We start from the raw sequence: 20,151 nt of genomic DNA, 5'->3' as shown, positions 1-20,151 counted from the left end.
GAATCAGAACGTGGAAAATGTATTTTAGCATTTTAAATTTTTTTATCAAACAGCTCCATTTACATTTTTTCCAAATATCAATTTGGAATATTTATCTCATTAAAATGTCAGTGGTGTTCCAATTTGGACCAAATCAAGTAGCATTTTGCTGCTCAAACAGCACATCAAGGTGCATTGAACCTAAGAGGAGCAGGCTCAGGGAACCCTTTCTAAAAACGAGAGTCGTAAGAGCTCTCTGGTTTTTTTACTTAAAAAAAGAAAATAAAGGAATCTGATTTAAAAGAAAGATGAGAGATTTAGAAATAGAACTAGCAGTGGCCAAAATAAAATAAAATAAAATTGAAATGGAGTTAAAACCTAGAGAAGACAGCAGGCAATCTGGCTACGTTGTGGACCTTCCACTAAATGAAAGCCTCGAAGTGCAGTTCAGGAGGAACAGAAATACAACACAAACATCTTCAGCAGAACTCCCACTTACATTCTAGAATCCAACCAGGCTCATAAAGCTTCAATAAGAAACACGAGTGTGAGATAAATATCTAATAACTGCTGTCAACTTGCTGCATTCAGTGTGTTATCAACACAAGAAGATCAGCATCAGACAATTATCAATTCTGTCCTCCACGAAAAGGGAAATGCAAAACATTCCCAACAAAGATGCTGAGGAAGATTTATTCCACCTCAATGGGGCCCTGGCAGCTCTTCTAAATGCCAGTGAGTTGTGACAAACCAGGGCACGTGCCCATCAGAGTGCCACCCATGGTTTCCCTACTTTTCCCTCTCCTCTGTTGTGGATACAGATGGTTAAGATTTCAGTAAGAGAAAAAATGCCAAAGACAGAAGAGTGACTCCTTGCTCTTAAGCATTGAATTAACTCATTTAGGGACTGCTACCACTGGTGTTTTCACCTTCCCTTCCAAAGGTAGCATGTAGACACTCATTTACTTCTGTCTATTGCTGTCAAGAGGCATTTGCATGGACTAATCCATGGCAAATGGTTTCATTTGATGCACAGCTGATTTCCTTGCCTGCCAACAAGAAAGAGATAACAGAAATACCAAGAGAAACTAAATTAGGACTAAAGAAGTAATCTATTTGTTGGAGAAACTCAAAACTAGGTTAAGATAACCACCCAGCCAGCTGACATAGAGAGAGCTCTGAGGTTTTAGCCATGGAAAGACTATTTCTAAATATTGGGTGGAAAAAAAAAAAAATCAATCTGCACTTTAATGCCTCATAAAAACATGATACTACTACAGAAATAATTATACTACAGATGTGGGAGGTGCCTTAGACACAATCATTTTCTGTCAGATGCTGCCCTGGTACACTGAAACCAATTACAAACTCAAAACCCTCTGTTATCTTCAACTCATCTCTGGAGATTCTGGTTTAACACACAACAATAACTTCTGGCTGAATAATCACCCAAAGTTTAAACCATACTACTCAAGTAACTGAGGGATTTCATGAGTTACTGATACAGCAAACAGTGCTGGTGTAACCCTGATAGCTTAGACATTTAAGAAAGATTTTTAAATAAGGAAAATACCTTGTATTAAACAGCAGAGATTTGGGGAAAGAAGGCAACTTATGGGACCACCAGACCTCCTGTAAGTTCAGGGATGCTGCAAACCAAACCCAGAGCTGATCTCAGACAGAAGAACAGAAAAACCTTCCTTGTATTTGCATTGGTATTGGATTGGGCAGCACTGGAATATCTGAATATGTTCTTGTAGACAGGAGTTATTCATTGAACAGGATGATGGTTTGGGTTAGGCAGTTGCAGGTAATTTTCTTGTTTGTCTGAAACAAGGGATATCAAGGCAGAAACAAGGAATGTAAAAATATCAAACTGATTTCAACTACAATTTCAGCTTAGGAAACCAGTTCCTCAAAAACCCCAAACTTAAGAGTCCTCAGGATTCTCTGTTCTGATTTTAGAATAAAACATGAAATATGCTGCTATTCAAAAGTTTCTGAGCAGTAAAATTAGCTGATTTTGAAACACATGAAATGATAGAGATATAAAAGATATTTCTGTATCACAGAAATACAATCAATATTTTAGAAGAAATTAGAGAAAACATTTATCTAGTCATATTTTAGAGTTTTTTTACCACATCTTCATTATCTGAAGCACGTTTAGCAAATCCAAAATAAGGATAAGCTTTTCTCTCAAAATTTTCCAAGCTACTCTTAGTGTCAATGTTACTTGATCTCAGTTCTGTTTGGTTTTACATTTCACTTAAATTTAAAATGATGTAGAATTTGAATATTATTTTTAATAGGTTTTAATAGGCTTATATATAAAATACAGGTACTTCTCCATCATTGACTCTGTTCAAAGTAACAGCTGTGTTATGGGTGATCCCTGGGCAGCACACAGGAAAGCAGGTGCTAAAGAATAGGTTCCTTTCATTTATTCATGTCCTTTTAAAAAACAAATATATAAATCAATGAAGCTGATTTTCCAAATAAACTATCCTTGCTTGCTCCCAACCCCTTAATTAAACACAATTAACTCTAGTTTATTTTGGCAACCAATTAATGCCATGATCAAATATAAATGGACTCTGCAAGCAAAGATTATAATTAATAAATCCTTAACAATATAGTAAAATTATGCTGAAGCTTTGCTTGCCAGACATACTTACAGCATTAATCAGGACACAAAAAAAAAAAAATAAAAAAAAAGTTTTATCAGAGTATGTGTAGTTAATATCCTTAGGCTCTTGCCTGCACTCAGGTTGATCCACAGAGCCTGTTGGCTGCTCACATCATTTATAGCACAGGAACCTGCAGTTCCACATTCCCCACTTCCCAATAAGCTTACATAGAATCATAGAATTGGCTGGGTTGGAAGGGACCTCTGAGATCATCAAGTCCAACCCTTGAACCACCGTTGCGGTTGCTAGACCATGGCACTGAGTGCCACATCCAGTCTTTTGAAATAGCTCCAGGGATGGAGAATCCACTACTTCCCTGGGCAGCCCATTCCAATGTCTGATCACCCTCTCCATAAAGAAATTCTTTCTAATATCCAACCTAAACCTCCCCTGGCACAACTTGAGACCTGCCCTCTTGTCTTGTTGAAAGTCTGGCAAAAGAGACCAACCCCCCCCTGGCTCCAACCTCCTTTCAGGGAGTTGTAGAGAGTGATGAGGTCTCCCCTGAGCCTCCTCTTCTCCAGCCTGAACAGCCCCAGCTCCCTCAGCCTCTCCTCACAGGGTCTGTGCTCAAGTCCCTTCACCAGCCTGGTTGCCCTCCTTTGGACCTGCTCCAGCACCTCAATCTCCATCCTGAACTGAGGGGCCCAGAACTGGACACAGGACTCAAGCTGTGGCCTCACCAGGGCTGAGTACAGGGGCAGAATCCCTTCCTTGGACCTGCTGGCGACACTGTTCCTGATCCAGGCCAGGATGCCATTGGCCTTGTTGGCCACCTGGGCACACTGCTGGCTCATGTTCAGCTTCCTGGCAATCCAGACTCCCAGGTCCCTTTCTGCCTGGCTGCTCTCAAGCCACTCTGTCCCCAGCCTGTACATTCATAGCTGTTTCCTGATTAAATTCTCTATGAATATTACTTCCACTTGCATGTAAGTTACCTACAGAAGAGGTTTTTTCCTCCTTGTGTTGAGTAGGTTCACAGTGAAGGCCCTCGAGTCGACTTTGTCATCTACAGAAAAAAAAATTAATCCAATAGCAATATTGGATCATGCACGAGGATGGATTAAAGGGATATTTTGATCTGAACTAGCAGCTCTCCTAACAACCAGGAGACAAAATTACCATTTAAGCTGTTTTTTTAATTGCAAGTTGGGTTGGGTTGGTGTGGAGGGGCTGTGATGGGGGAAGGTGTGCAGGGATGGATCCAAAGCCACCTCTGGACAAGGCCAAACCCCTCAGTGATGGTGGCAACACCTCTGCAATTGGCCTGTTTAAGAAAGGGGAGAGAAAAATGCTAAAACAGCTCAGGGGAGAGAAGAGGGGGTGGGTGCTTAAAGCAATACCTGGGAAGGTGTGATTTAGGGCTCTGGTTTTGTTTGTCATTGTCCTACCCTGGTTTGATTGGTGACAAATTATTTTTTTTTCCCCAGCTGTATCTGTTTTGCCCCTGACCATAACCAAGTCAATCCTCCCTGTCCTTGTCTCAAACCACAGGCTTTTCAAGAGATGTTCTCCTCCCCATCCCAACAAAGGGTTAGGAGTGAGCCTAAAAAATGAGACCTGTTAATTTAGTGAGAAGGTGCAAGATACAAATAAAACTTCACAGCTTATAGAAGAAGCATTGATGCCCAGCTTTAAAAAGCAGGAGTGACTGTGGGTGAGAGCTGCTAGTGGTAAAGACTACCCCTAAGTTTGCTTAGCTCAAGGATGAAGCACCAGAAGGAGAGCACCCTGGCAGGAGGAAATTCAGTCATTTCAGATAAGGCTGTCAAGGAATTGCCCTTCACTTGCTAATTCTCAAGGAATCACTCAAAAACTAGTAAAGTCCTCAGTTCCAGCCATCAGTTGAATTCCCCAAGTAAAATAAGGGTTACAGTGGAATGCTACAAGACAATTATTGATTAACTTATGAGAGCAACAGTGATCCTTGTCACTGAAGTGACCTTTCAAGAATCACAGGAGTGGTTTCTTCATTCACTACAAAGGAAAAGAGGAAAACAGTTGTTCTGAAAGCAATACAGAAGGCAAGAAGGAGATGTCAGATAACAATCTTCTAAATAGAGCATAGAAATATGAGTCACATATACATACACAGGGCTTTGTAACTTCATTCAGCTTAATTTACACCCCAATTCCCCATTGAGCATCACTGACTGAATCTCATAAATTTAGAGTCCAACTGTGCTGCAGTCCTCGTGGTTCCTGCCTAGAGCACAATGAAAAGAAATCTCCAGTGCTGTTCCCATGCAAAAAAATAAGTTTAGCTGGAGAGAACTATTCTGTACAGAGCACTTGGAAACAGCAAAAAAAAGCTGAATCCCATCAGGAAAACAAATCTTGTTCACAGCAAAGGCTGCTTTCACCGCAGAGTGGAAAAGAAAACATTCAAAAGGAAATACAAAAATTACAGATGGGATAGGATAAAACAATCTGAAAATTAATGGGAGAAAACATATCTATCTTATGTGGAAATGCAACGTGGATATTGCTCTGTAAAATATAAATGAGCCTTGGACTAAAGTAGGCTAATCATTAAAGGCAGATTTCTGATGTTATCAGCAGAAATACTTCAGCACAAAGCCCAGTTTGCCTTTGGGGTTTATATTTGTAGGTGCCAAATTTTCCTTGGGATTTAACCACCTTAAGTATGAATTCTCACAGTCTTTAATACTGTGACAGGGAGCTACAAATAGTGCAGCTCACTGAAAGCTCTCTCTGTGACTCACCAAGGCCCAAGGCTGCACTTGGAGATGGAGGCCCAGGCACATGGGTGTGGGAGGAGAAGATGCCTGCCAGGACCATGGATCAGCAGGAGGCCCCTGGTGGTACCCATCTCCCCAGAGCATCTTCTGCCACACAAGGAGGGACAGGCTTCATTCCTGCCTTAGGAAGAGCTGAAGCAATATAAGAGGAAAAAGAGAGCCAGAGGACTGAAACAGAGCACAAATCACAAGTGCAAGAGGCATGTCTTGAAATATCCCTGTTAACACCTTGCTCTTTGGCACAAAGTGTATTGTGAGGGTGATCCCTGGGAATGCAGCTGTGCTGGGCACAGCAGTCTGCTCAGTGTCCCAGCACACACCCCAGCCATGCTGCTCTTCACAGCCCATCGAGCTGCAACACCTGCTCCCCCTCACGCTGCTTTGTCCCCCTGGATCAGAAGGAAGAAGGCAGCAGACTCAGCAGCAGGGCTGGTGACAGCTTTCCACCTGCAGCCAAGCTGTGAGCATCACAGCTACACACCCTTCTCCAGGCAAGAAAAGTGCCCCTCTTGCTTCTGACCTTCCACTGAGGGCTGATTTTTCTTCAGCAACACCTCCCTACCCTTTGCCAGAGAGAGAGGAGCCCATTAAAGTAACAGCTTACAGACCCCAGCAAAAAAAAGAAACCAACACAAAAAACCCCCAACCCAAGATAGCTAACACTCTGGCTGCAAACACACCCTGTGGTTTTTAGCCTTTGGAGGTTCAGATTTTCAGAAAAAAATTTAGTTAAAAGGTAAAATACTTCTGATGAAGTCTGTTGCTATGAGCAAGTTCATCAGAAGTACTGTAAGCCATGAATTGCTATCATCCTTTCAGTCATCCTGCCTCATCTTTAAGTGTTGGTTTCATTACATCAACACTCTCTCTGTACCTACAGAGAGTGGATCTACAGAGTATATGGACAAAATCCCTTTGTCCACATACATCCAAACCCATTTTTTATGTGACCAAGAACAGAGTAAGTACCTCCAACCTGATTTCTTCAGTTTAGTGACACATTGCCATTGTATGATTAATGGCATTGAATTCTTCCTAATCACAGAAACTCTATGCATTTATATATTTATATATACCTAGATATTAGCTACTTAGTTCTACACTCTGCTATCTATACCAAGAGCAGAAATCCTGTTGAATTCTTCTTCCTCAATTGCTCTGCAAAGAAAGATAAAAATCTGCACTTCCCTGAGGAATTTGATTCAGACCAAGTCTGTTTTGAACTGAATAGCCATGTCTATGGGACAAGTGAAAACAGCAGACCTTTTAAAATGTGAAAATATGTTCTCTCCCCAAGGCTATAAAAATCAGAAAGCCAAGATTAGTGCTAGGAATTTTTTTTGCTCACAGTCACAGGCTCAAGTTTCTGTAAAATGCTTTCTACTTAGAAACATGTTCAGAGCATTTTTAGGTTGATCTTGGTTGGATGTGTAGAGTTGCTCTGAGATGGATTTTCCTCCTTGTGATATGAGATACAGTGAATCAGTTCTTAAGATGATTTTTATTGTGCACATCATTAACTACTGTCACAATAAAAGGTACTTCATGCTTAGGAGAATTATGACTCCAGTCTTGATTCAGTCCATGATTTCTTCCCCTGAATAAGCCTATTTTTAATTAACATATTTGCAAATGTCAGCATTGCTGCTGTAGGTACATGTTTGTGCTTGTGTCTGCCTAACATTTTCACACAGTATGCAAGGCTAATCCAGCATCCTTAATGTGTACTTCATCATTTTGCACAAACTGACAGGTGAATCCAATGTGTTTTCTTACATTTGTAAGCAACATGTGGCCAGTGTTGCCACTGTGATTCACAGCCACCTCACCAGGAGCAAAATATCCCTCATTTGTGGGAATATTTGTGGGGATATCACCAGAAAACTTGCTAAGAAATTTTTGATTCAAAGGCTGGTGGTTTTTTATTTCTTACACTTGAACCCTTTGCTTTCTAGGTATTTTGCTGTCTTCCCAAATGCCAGCAACTACTTCCTACCTCCTGTCAGTCTGATGAGCACGGACTAGCACAGGCACTCAGCTAACTGCAAATCACAGCCCTGCCCATTCCAGTCCTCAGGCCAATTCAACAAGTCTACAACTGTGTGTATCTCAGAGCCTAAAATGGCCAATACAGAATTCTTCTCATTACTGCCCTTCCTTATTAAATCACAGAGAAATTACATACTTGAAAAAAAAAAATGGAGATTTGTTTCCACATAAAGTTGTGAATGCTTTCATATATTCTTTGCCTAACATAATTTTCATGGAAATTAAATATAGGCATAAAAACCCTGCATAAAGCCTTATGTATTACCCAAGTGTTGAGCTTGCTCACCCCAGAGTTCTCCTCTGGATCCCTTCACTGCCTCCTCTATCCAAGTCAGAAGGAACAGCCATTGATATTTTAGTTAAAAGTGACATTCAAACTTTTCATGGTGTTCAAAGGAAGAATTCATGAATAAATACAAATAATACAGTATCATACATCTTGCATTCAGGAAGTATTTACTATGTCCTTGTGATCTGTGCCCACCTGCCAGCATTTCAGACATTAAAAGCTTCAATTACAAAACCTGTCAGGTAAAGCACTTTGTCACATTTGTTTTCAGGTTTGCAGCTTCTGCTAAGTCATCTAACTGAACAAAGAAGTACTGAATTTTAAACCTGAGAAATTAATTACTACACTGAAAAGAAGCTTTAAACTTCAGTGATTGCATGTAGTTGTGTAGAAATCTATTTAAGCCCATTCAGATGCTTGCTGAAGTTTTAGGGGAAAAAAAAAAACCCTAAAATAAGGCTCAGAAATCTCTGAATGGGAAACCTAACTTTTTCACATATTGCTCTTGGTTTCCAGTGTTTCAAACCTGGATTAACTGTAGTACAGATGGGTATATTCACTGTGCTAATCCACTGAGTTCAGTTCAAGTTTATTATGCTAAATACACTCCATGAGGATTTTATCTTTTACCTGCACCTTCCACAGTGCTCAGTGAGACTCTTCTGTTCATCAAGTATGAGAAGCACAAGACAGGGTAGAATCTGGCTTTTTAATTATGTTTTACCAAAGTAACCCACGATAGAGCTGAAAAGCTCAAAATCTCTTCTTTCAGAGCATCTTATATCTATGGAAAATCACAAATTGAAAGAAAAGGTACTGCTGAGCCTGCTATTGATGACAACTATATTTGCCATGATTCAATAAGTTGAAATTCCAATGTACCAAATATTAAATTACTGAAATTAGGCCCTGCCTCATCTGCACCCATTTTTTTTTTTATTCACTTTTATTTGGCTGAACATTTTAATCTACTTACACAGTGACTAACTAAAGTAAATGACGCATTCCTAGTATTATAAATATGAAAAATAGGGGTGTGCTCAGGGACTGCAGTTGAATACATTAAAATCTTTCAGTTTGCTAGTTAACACAGTTCCATCCCTTTTATGTGCAACCTTTCACATCCAGTTGGCAGACTGCAAATTCGACGGCCTTATAAAAACACTGCCTTGATTTTCTGTTGTGACAGTAGAAATTGGCCAAAATCTTTAAGAGTTTTCCCTAAAGGCTCCCTCACTAGCTGGTACTTCCCAGGTGCAGCACAAGCTGAAGCTGAGGTGAACATCATGTCAAATTCCACTCATCTGTCAATGTAGTGGATTATTTCTTGAGAGACTGAAATTGGGCTGCCTGGGATCAGAGCACCATCAATTCTTATTCGTGTAGGGTGAGGAGAAGCTTCCTGAGAAAAGCTCACAGGAGGGAAAGCTTGCTTGTTTCTAAGTAGGTGATGAGGCAGCTGTAAAACCTTCACTCTCTCTGTATCACATATCCAAGTGAAAGATTTGTCATTTTTCACATCTCCCCAATACTTGGTATGCACTCAGTGTCTTGCTCTTCTCAATTCATAAAAAAGGTGATTTTTCAAGCTTAGGCAAATGTTGCAGAGCTCTGAATCTGCCCAGCTCTCATTTTTTCTCATAATGTCACTTGTTTCAACTGATTTTATGAAACAAGATTACATTTTCCTTTTACCTTCAGTTTGGCTGGGCTGTTTTCCCTCATTTCCTTCACTGGGGGACAGACTAAAATAACCAGCAGCATTACTTACAATTGCATTGTAGTAAGTATTGTGTTGATTCTTCTGAAAGCCTCAAATAAGAGCCTTACCACTGAAACTTTAAATACTCTCAAACTTCCAGTGCCAGCTAGGAAACAATGCACAGAGTTCATCTGATTCTCTGGAACAGCTAGCAAGAGCTTGTCTAGCAGATTTAGTTTGTCCCTTCACACTATGCATATTTTATTACAAGAAAGCAAGACAATGCCAATGACTACAACTTTTTGGAGAGGGAAAGTGGTGGGAAAAGTTTTGAGTCATTAATGTTGCTGAAGACCTGAGGTTCAAGACAGTCCATCTCTGAGGGTATGCCATTAGAGTAGAAAACATTAAAAAGTATTACTTGCTTCATGATTAAATGATTCATTACTGAGTTAACATTTTCAATCTTTCATTTCTAAAATCCTTAAAACCTCTCCCATTGTATTTCAGATCCAAATCTGTGAAGCAACATTCTTGGCCAATCTAATTTTAAAGAGATGATAGCACTGTGCTGGAATCTGCCCATCCTCAGGTTTTAACCCAGCACACGGTCTTCAAAGAGCGAATTAACACTTGAAAAAGTTACAAAAATCAATTTCTATTAATAAAAAGACAATGGAAGTACTAATGTGCAGTCTCTGTGGATCACAACAACCACAGTGAGAAGCATTCTTTACTGCTAATCTGTGGGATTTATTCAGAACACTACAGGCATCCAACTCCATTGAAGGAGTCCCAAAAATCCCCTCTGGGCTGCACTTTCACAACCCCATCATATTTTCTGAGCTAAACCTGAGGACCTTAGAACAAACTGTGTCTCATTTTTGCTCAAGCAAACACCCAACCTCCAGTAAACTAGAAGTGAGATTTGATGCCAGATTTTTCAGTAGCAAACCTGCAGTCAGATAACTGCAAAGTTATCCAAACCTTTGCTGTCATTATGGCTTTTGGAGTTGTACATCCACTCCAGAACTGCACAAAATAAGGAGAAGGGGAGATAGAAATAAGGACAGGAAAAGAGGCAGAGAAACTAAGTGGTTGTTCAAAAATGGTATTCCTGCATCGAGAAGTTGTTAGAAGATGTTAAAGGATAAATATTCCAACACACTGGCAAAGCACAAACACATTAGACTGACCCAAAAAGATGCTGTGCAATATAAAGACAAGCAACTCATAAAAGTTAAATTTATCAAATGGATTTTATTGATTATTTCAATCATTTATCAGACAGACAGAAGCACTGGCAGAAAGTCTGCAACCTTATTGGCATCCACAGCTGATCTCAGTCCTACCTGGTCTGTGCAGGTGATGCTGCTGGAAAGTGTGATGGAGGGACCCCTGACAGAGCAGCATTGCACAGGCACTTATCCACAAATACAGACCCAGGACATTGCAGAGACACTGCCATTCTCTAAACAAAATATTAGACAGACATTATTATCCATTGCCTTACAGCACACAGAGTAGTCAGCTTCCATTACAATAGCATTTTCATTTCTTTAAAATAAGATTTTTTTTACTCCTTGAGCTAAATGTCTTTTGTCTCTAGGTTATTATTCCCCCTGCAGGATGGAATTGTCACACACCAAAGGGTTTGTCCAGAAAGGACAGTTGGGGTAACAAGATGTCAACACAGGAGCCTGGACAACTTTAATAATTTAGTGGTGAAAATGAAACTCTAATGATTGGAGGACTGGAAAAAACTCCATGTAAATAGAATCCTTGAAAATATTCCCACACTGGTCCATAGCTGAATTTACAAAAAGAGTTAAAAAATAATAATTTTTTAAAAATCCCATAGCCAGTTAAAAAAAAAACAAAACAAAACTGGATGTTTCAAACAGTATCAAAACACTTTAAATAAGATTACAGATAAGCATAAAACATCCTCAGATATCTGAGATGCATTTCAAAAAATCTTCCAGCCCCAAGACTGGGAAGGCTAATACTGACCCAGAAGGGTAACAGTTTATTGTTTTTGACTTTTGTGAGCATTAATTTTTAAATCATGATGCTGTCTGCTAACCCAAGTAATTGTTTCTCAGAATAATGTTCTAATTCCCAGACTAAAGCAGCATCCTTCCATTCAACCTGTGCATGCAAAGTGTCTGGCACACAGCCAGACTCAGTGCCAGATGTATTCTGTAGAAGATTTGATCTTTTCACAAAGCAGATTGTCAAGATTTTAAGAAGATCCTTCTTGCAAAAGGCAAGAGCAATTTCTTTGTCTCCCAATGCTGGAATTTTTGGCCATCCAATACAGAGAGCTGTGGGGTTTTCATAACTGGATTCATTCCTGTATGAAGTGACTGAATTTCTCTCTGACTTCTTAACTTCCACAGTTCTCTCTCAATGCCTGCAAGGATCAGGAGGTTTGCAAGGCTCAGCTACGCTACACATCGTCCCAGTTCCCTTAACAACACCTTCTGCTGCATTTCATATTGCCCAATTAATCAAACTTCAGGCACTCTCCTTGCTCAGCCAATGACATGATGCCTTTTCCCATCTAATAATCCAATCAGATGAACATCATTTTCACAGAGCAAGAAAGACTCGGGGAGATTAAATCTCTGGTGGAGAAAAATCACCTCCTTAAACAAAAAATTTCCCAAAGTCTCTGTGTGATGTAGCAGGGAGGTGGACTGCAGCAGGAAAACTACAGTGTTAAAAGTGAGATATCGTGGTAATGTATGCACACCAAATAATTTTTGTCCCCGATTTTAAAGAAGGAGTCTTTGGTAAGCTATTTAAGACTAACTGGCTGAAAAGAGCCACAGAAACTGACAAGTAGAATTAATAGAAAATACCAAAGCATTATTTTGATCAGCATGAGGCTCTTTCTTTCTCTGTAAGGAGTGATTGATGCACTGCTTAGCACACAATTTCATTTCTGGCTTTTTACTTTGCAGCATACAGTGTACTTTTTCTCTTCTCTTTTAGACCCATTTATCTTCCCAAACAGACTCAAGCCCAGATTCAGTTCAGCTCAGGGAGCTCCCAATAGGCTTCCCATGTCATTAGGAATTAATGCATTGTCATATTTAGTGCTCCCACGATTTTTATACAAAAAGGTAAGAGGGAGAGGTGACACTTTGAAAGGGATATTTCAGGGATTCAGGTTATTTAAATTGAACTTTAAGTATCCTAACCAAAACAGAGGAGCAAAGGCAAACTTCTAGAGCCTGCTAAATGCTCCTGTGTCTTCCTCAGGCATCATATTCTTAACCACATGGACAGCAGACTGACTTAACCCACTCAGGTTTTATTATAGCTCTCTGCTTTTGTTCCCCCCAAGCTTTTTTTTTTTTTTTTTTTTTTTTTTTTAATACCTGTTCCAACTACAATGTTCAAAACCCAGCATTTCTTACAAACATTCTTTCATGCACCTGTCAGCAAAACTGCTGTCACATGCACACTTTTACACACGGATCATCTTTCAGCTAGTAAAAAAACCAACAGCAAGTGAGTATTCCTCCACTTATAATCTGATGAATTCCAGATCTGCTTTCTGAATCTTAAATCCTAAAGAAGCTCCTTACCTGAGTAATCCAGCCAAGAGCAGAGCACTCTATTAGTGTTCATTGGAAAGATCTAACACTTTTTTAAATCCATCTGTATCACAATAAGGGATTTTAATAGCTTCCCAATAATCTTCTTTATCAGGATTAAAAGAAAAAAAAAAAAAATCTCTTTCGTTACAAATCCTGTTCCCAGAGTAAAGAAGACATCTGAGCTCTCAGACTCTGCCGTCAGAAAAGTGGCCAAGGTTTGAGGGGTGGAAACCTTCTCATTTTCACCTTTAAATCATCTCCTAGCATCACCTTCTGCCGGACGAGCCCTTCGAAGTGATCTTGAGATAATCTGCAGCTTCCAGGATACTTAAAGGCTGAGGAACACTTTGTGTTTCGGGGCAGATCGGGCTGGTTCCAGCACGGAGCCCGCTGCTGTCCCCACCCCGCTATAGGCTTCTGGATGTACCGGAGCCTATTTCAATCCATCCCTGCTCGGGCAAGTATCACATGCCTTAAAGCGACACAGCCCCTCGTTGCCAGCCCCAGCCAAGCTCTCTCCGAGGCTCAGAGACCGGAGCTGCATTTAAATACCGGGAGCCCGCACCCCGCAGGAGCGCGGCTGAGCCGTGCGGGAGCGGAGGAGCCCCGGGCTGGGCAGCACCCAATGAGCAACCTGGGAGAATCCCGATTTCTGCCACCAGAGGTTTTTTTTTATTATTATTATTCCCAGGGCGTTGTTCCTTGCACTTCTTGGCAAAAGGAGAGAGAGAGAGAGAGACTTAAAGGCAGTCGCTCCCGGATCGCTGGGAAGCTGCTGAATGGGGGGGGAGAAGAGGGGGTGCAGGGAAAGCGCAGGAAAAAGGGACGGAAAGGGAGAGGGGAGGGCAGGGCACTGACACCTCCCCTGGGCTTTCCAACACCTTGCCATAACTCTGAGGGGAAATCTTTCCTCCCAGCTCCATTTCCGACGCGTTTCAGCAGACAATAGAGAAAAAGCTCTGATTTACCCCTCCCCTAAATGCTAAAGCTCAGGTTATTTATTACAGTTTCTTATTTACTGTCCACATCTTAAGTGGCCATTTCCAGGAACGCAGTGGTTTCCTCTCCCTCTTGTACCATATGCAATTATTTTTTTTAAAGAGCCATAGTATATACTTAAAACATACCATTCACTTAGCATTACAGTTCTCACTTCTGCCTACAAAGGGAAGAAGGCTTGGAGACAAAACTTCCATTTTAAGAGCCCAGGGTGCAGGCTATAATGCAACGTGAGGTGGCTTTTTTTTTTCCCCCTTAATAACCTGTGGTAGGAAAGTGTATTAACTTCACTGCTTACCAGCTCCAAACACCAGTAAATAATAACAGTAATAAGTACCCACAGTGTTAAGTACCTCCTCCTCAGCACCAAAGGACATATGGAGACTCTCACTGAGAGATGCAATGAGTTTATTTGACAGACCACACACTCCTTCAGAGCTGCTGTATTTTATTGGGTAAAAAATATTAAGAAATTGGCCCTGCAGACCAACAGGAACATTGTGCTGGTTCCTGCCACAGAGCACTTCTGTGTTATAGCCTTGAAACAATAAAGCAACTGGGGGGGTGGGACAAAGTGACACAGAAGAGCACTGGCACACAGCCCCTCTGGCACATCACAGGCAGCATGGTTCTCATGTCCCTGAGCAGCCCCGGGGAGGATAGGACAAACTTTATGGTGATCAGAGATGCTCTCAAGAGGTCAACATTTTGTTCCCAGGTGTTTTATATGAAAACACCAAATATACTCATGTGATACAATGCACTAATAATAAATGTTTTCTTGGCTTTCTTCAAGCGTCTAAGGAAATTCTTGAGGACAAAAAATAATGGGCAAGTTGCTGCTACATTCTGGTCTCAGAAGAGTCTAGAAGTATCCAAGAAAGCTGATGAGAGGACCAAGGCACAGCAACTGTCACTAAGCACTGATGAGCAAGGAACCAGGACTGGGATAAGGTGCAACCCACAGTAGAAGGTGGTGGGTGCAGGGCTGCTGGGATTTGCTGTAAAAGCCACAGGGAGGTTGGAGACCTTCCCTCTTTCCATAGGAGTGTGAGGAGCTTTCTGCAGCACCTGAGAGGGACAGGTGATAGGAATTTATTCTAAAATAATACCATCTTAACAAGATACATTATCTCTAGGACTCATGGGGAAACTATGAGAGAAAGGGTACAGAGTGAGGAGTTGTGAAGAAAGAGGAGGGACCTCAAGAACCAAACACAGTCTTCTAGGAAACTGAAAGGCCTTGCAGACTGCTGCAGGAAGGAACCAGACAAATTGTGACCATACACCTTGGCAGAGCAGGCAGAGACAGATTTATGCAAGATACCGATTTATGTAAGGTACAGCAGAAGTGTCACTCTGCCAAGCACTGCTAACTCCCAGCTCCATGAGGCTAATGCCACCGTAACCCCTGACAGATGCTGCTATTGCTCAGGACAAGCTCCACAGAAGCATGGGACATGTTGCTTCTGCAGGGTAGGGGGGAGATCAGAGCTACAGAGGAGAATACTAAACAGGCTGCACTTGGAGTCTCTTCACTGCCCTGGTTCCCAGCAACAGACAGAAACACAGGAGTCCTTGGCAAACCTTGCAGAAGCATCCTCACATCTGCTTTGATGCCTGCTGCCAATTTTACCTTTTTAACTTGCAGTGGACCACCAAGACATAAACCAGCTCATCCTGCCCTGCACTGAGCTAGGCACAGTGTTATTTTCACTTGGTGCTTTGGTTAACCTCCTCACTTCAGAAGTTACTGGGTTTGACAGGAAGTGGATGAAGTTCTACCTGTGAAGTTCTACCTGCATCAAATGTGAGGCAACTAAAATGGACACATTGGGAAAAAAATAGTAACAAAAAATAAGACCCTACTGAACAGTTTTCACATTTCAAAATCTTTTTTCATTAAAAGAGAAGGCTGAAAGAGTAGTTTGTCTCTACAAAACAACTTTTGATTGGGCAAAAAAGCTGTGCCAGCCATCCTGTGCAATAGCATTTCTCTCTAGTCCTGGGGCAGGATGGATCCTGCAGAGTGGCAGAGCAGTCTGAGTTACATGGTCCCAGCCTGACTGCTGGGAGGGGAAGTGTCAAAAGACAGTCCTACCAGCACCATTCCTACCTGATGGCAAACAGAGGAAAGGACAGAGACCAAGACCTGAGCTGTCCTAGTTAGAGTACACGGAAAACTGCTCTGATTGAAAGCCTCCATGGGATTGCTGGCAGGGTTGCCAAAAGTAGACCATTACACTGGTGTGATATTTCCAGGGTGAAGGTAGGTTACGAGGGATCAGCAGGCATCAAACCTGCCTTTGAGACAGTCTGCCTCAGGCTTGTATTCACGAGGAGAATAGCCTTTTCCTCCTGGTTCCACCATTCATCTCAAGATGCCAAGGGAATGACAAAAATAGGCAAATAAAAATAAATGCTCCTCACTGCCTGAACCTCTATTTATCACAATTTTCTGTGCTCACAGAAAAGGAGAGCATATGCAACTCGGGCAGACTCATGCAGACAGCAGATTGGTGCCCACACCCAAATCACGGCCTCTGCCCTCTCCTTTCTGCTGCTGCCTCCTCAGCATCTCTCTCCTCCTCCCCCTCACAGGCCTTTTCCTCACGTAGAGATTTAACATGACAAATCCCAGGAATGTATTTTACAGGGTCTGAGGAGGTTTGCCACCTTTGAAATGCAAAGCTCATTAGCTCTAGTGCTCAGGGGACAAAGCAGCTTTGCATTTCCACAGATTGTGTTCTCCATCCCTCCCAGCTGCTTCCACCTACCCTACAAAGCTCTTTCCTACAAACCCAAACTCAGTCTTAGTTGCTGCCTGGGCAACAATTGCAGCTCCTCAGTTCCTACCTCAGGTGAACCAAGTGCAGTTTTAGGATCAAGTCTCACCTTGCCTCCCCAGAAAGCCAAATTACTCTTGTTTAACATCCATAGCATTTATAGAAGCTTTTTTTTCTTTAAACGTGGCAGAGCTGAATTTTTGCTTGGCCCATACCCTCTCCACAAAGTTTGCCCTCCACTGAAAACCAGCCCACGTGGAAAAACAGCAGCTGAGAGTGTGAAGATTGATCTGTCCTACATGCAACAACCTGAACAACAACCTCAAAGCCCAAGGTAAAATCGTGCAAGCAGCAGTGCTCCTCCAGGGCCCTAAGCTTCCCTGGGTGTTTCTAGCTCTTGGATTTTTTCCCCAGTGGAACAGGGACTCCCCTGGCACAGGGAGAACTATGATCTTCCCAGAAACCAGCTGTGGCCACAGGTTTGCCCAGACAAATGCTTCTAACACCATGTCCAAGGCATCCAAGTGTTGCCACGTTTAACATTTTACATGCACATCCCCTGTGCTCAGCCAGATGGTCACAGTGGTGCTCATGTTCCTTCCAGGACCCAGAAAACCTTCCCTGCCACAAGAATTCCCTTTCTCAGTCTCCATCACTTTTTTCCTCTCTTGAAGGAATTGATTGAGCTGAACCTATTTTCTTTACTTCCTATGTCTTTTACAGCATCATTAGTCCTTCAGCCTATAGTGTCAGGCTTCTGTCTCCTTTAGATTTTCCAGTGGCAAGACAAGATGCACTGATTTTCCTAGAGGTAACTATGCTGACCATGAAAAGTCCAGCCAGAAAGCTGTCAGATTTTTCATGAGGGAAAAACACAAAAGAGATTTGGTGATTTGTCTGGCTGGGATGATTTTCTCTGCTGGCCAAACAGAAAGACTATAAACACCAAAATAAACATCCCTGAGTACGCAGGGCTGAACAACAAACACAGACAGGGAAATCATTTCCCACAGAGCCCAGGGGCTGGTTTAGACAGATATTTTCCTACCTTAAGTACACAGTGCTGGGAAATTTGCTCTGGTTCCAGCATGGGTGCAGGGGACTGAGGATACAGCAAGACCAGGGAAGAGCACAACATAATCAATGGAGAAAATCCACTTGGCACCCAGAAACCTGGTGGCTCCTTCCTGCCCTCTTATCTCATGCTAATCACAGCAAAACCTTCTCATTGCTACCTCAGCCACCCAACCTTGCTTGGCTGAAGCAGTGGATCTGTCATCCAGCCCCTCTCCCCACCCCCAGACATCCAGAGAAGGGCCAGCAGGATGGGACAGGCAAGGGCACTGGGGGGAAAAAAAATGAAACAAAAAACCAAGCAAACCAGAATAGCACTGAAGTAGCTTGTACTGGAAAACAATGAAGAACTAAACAAGTCTTAATGTTGACAAGAGAAGTGGCAGCAGAGCACAAAACACAAGACTTTAACAATTGTTTTCCTACCTTACCATGAAGGTGTTGCTGTTCCTTGTTAAAGGGTTGTCCAGTCTTCACAGTTGCTGTGTTTGGAAAGAAAAGATTCTGGTTCTTACAGTTTTTCCATGCCTATGAGAAGAGAGAAAGAAAAAAAAAAAAAGAACCCATCTATATTTGTCAAGGAAGTTTATTTCAAAAAGTTTGTGTCCTAGTTATTTTTAAAGTATGTAGGGCAATGCACCAAAAAAATCTCAGCCCTTATCTATAACTTGCCATTACCCAATGAGATCATTACTTGTTAAGGATTAACAACACAAGTTATCTGTACAGCTCATTATTATAACACAACAAAAATTTAGTAGCACTCAATATATTAAAAATATAAGGATAAAATCATGAGAGTGCTGAGGAAATCATGGTAGGTGAACACAACCCTTATAGAAAGGAAAAGAGTTGCTTATTTTGCAGCAGTTCAGAGATACCAAACAAGCAAAGAAATTAAGTTAAAACAGTCCTAGAGTGGTGCCAATCATGGTGTTCTTGTCAAGCAGTGATACTGTTCTGCTTTACACATTAGTTGGAGAAAACTGAAAACCCAGCATCTCTCCTCATTGATTCTCAACTTCTGCATACTGCAAACTCAAGAGACTTCAGCCCAGACTTTCTTATATTGGCCTGGTTAAACCCATTAGATGAAATATTTTTATATGGAGTGAATGAACTGCAAATTCTATAGTTAGAGAGGATGGTTGGCAATTTTCAGTCCTGGTATGTCAAATACCAATCCCCGAACACTGGTTTAGTGTTTACTTTTGCTACTGAAAAGTCATTTCTTTGTGAAGGTACAAGTGTTTTAATGACCACATTAATAAATCTCACAGAAGCAAAGCTACTGAGATTCTCTGACAGAGAAGTTCACTATGGTGAGTCCAGACACAGCCACTGGGCTGCCTTCCCCCTCCCCAGCCTTGCTACATTCCTACCTTTTAGATAAACTAAGCAATTAGTCTCTATTATCACCAGTTAATAAAAGAAAAAAAAATATTGCACCAACTCCTCCCCAGTTTTTCCTGGCCCAGCCAGCCAGTCCTCCACCTTCTCCTGGCAGAAGGGTTTTCCTACTAGTTTAAAGGTAGTAAGAAAAAGGAGCCATAGCAAAAAGGTTCCCACAGAGACCAAAGCTCGAAAATACATCAACTCTTTCAGCCCTCTCCCACACATCACTAGGAAGTAAAAGATCTCCCCCAACACCCCATGAAAGCCCAAACCACCAGGAACCTACTCCACCAGTCCCAAAAATCTAGTTCCCAAGCACCAACCTTAAAAAAAAACCCCACCTCTGAGCTGACAGGCATGTTCAGTTGCTTTTTCTGTCTCCTCATAACTCAAAACATTTTCCCCATAAATTCCTGGCTGCTTCTCCCACTCCTAGAACAAACAACTCCATAACCCCACTCTACTCTTCTCACCTCCTCCCACAGCCTGAAGGACTCAGAGCTTTTAGAAACCCAAACCACCTGAGCCTTTAAAGGCTGCCACAACCTGGCACAGGGATGAGTGGGTTTGAAGGCTCAAAAAAACTCATCAGGTGCAAACTATTTTTTTGGTTAGGGTAAATCCCAATGCCAAGGCACAACCCATCTGATTTGGGAAATAAACCAGGATGGTGGTGGTGTGTGCTAAGGAGTTCTGCTGGATGCTGCTTCTGGCTGTGAAATGGCTCCGGGTATGCCTGGCTGCTCCAGCACAGATCCAGTGCCCACCCTGCCAGGACCCAGAATCAGGATGGACAAGGCACCAGACCCAGCCAG

At 41.8% G+C, this 20,151-nt stretch overlaps 1 protein-coding gene across 1 annotated transcript in view; it reads right to left on the bottom strand.

Moving 5' to 3' along the window:
- Nucleotides 1-13,082, bottom strand: part of TAFA1 (TAFA chemokine like family member 1) — a 221,437-nt gene extending 208,355 nt beyond the window's left edge. The window contains exons 1-2 of the mRNA XM_008499633.2: nt 13,071-13,082; nt 10,824-10,942 (exon numbers count right to left, since the gene is read on the bottom strand). Coding sequence (XP_008497855.2) covers nt 10,824-10,884 — 61 coding nt within the window. The 5' untranslated portion in view covers nt 10,885-10,942; nt 13,071-13,082. The remainder of the gene's footprint in view (nt 1-10,823; nt 10,943-13,070) is intronic.
- Between the last annotated feature and the right edge of the window lie 7,069 nt (nt 13,083-20,151).

The sequence above is a fragment of the Calypte anna genome, chromosome 12, assembly GCF_003957555.1.
Source record: "Calypte anna isolate BGI_N300 chromosome 12, bCalAnn1_v1.p, whole genome shotgun sequence".
Lineage (NCBI taxonomy): Eukaryota > Metazoa > Chordata > Aves > Apodiformes > Trochilidae > Calypte > Calypte anna.
Note: the sequence above shows the minus strand (reverse complement) of the source record. Positions and strands in the feature narration are given on the sequence as shown.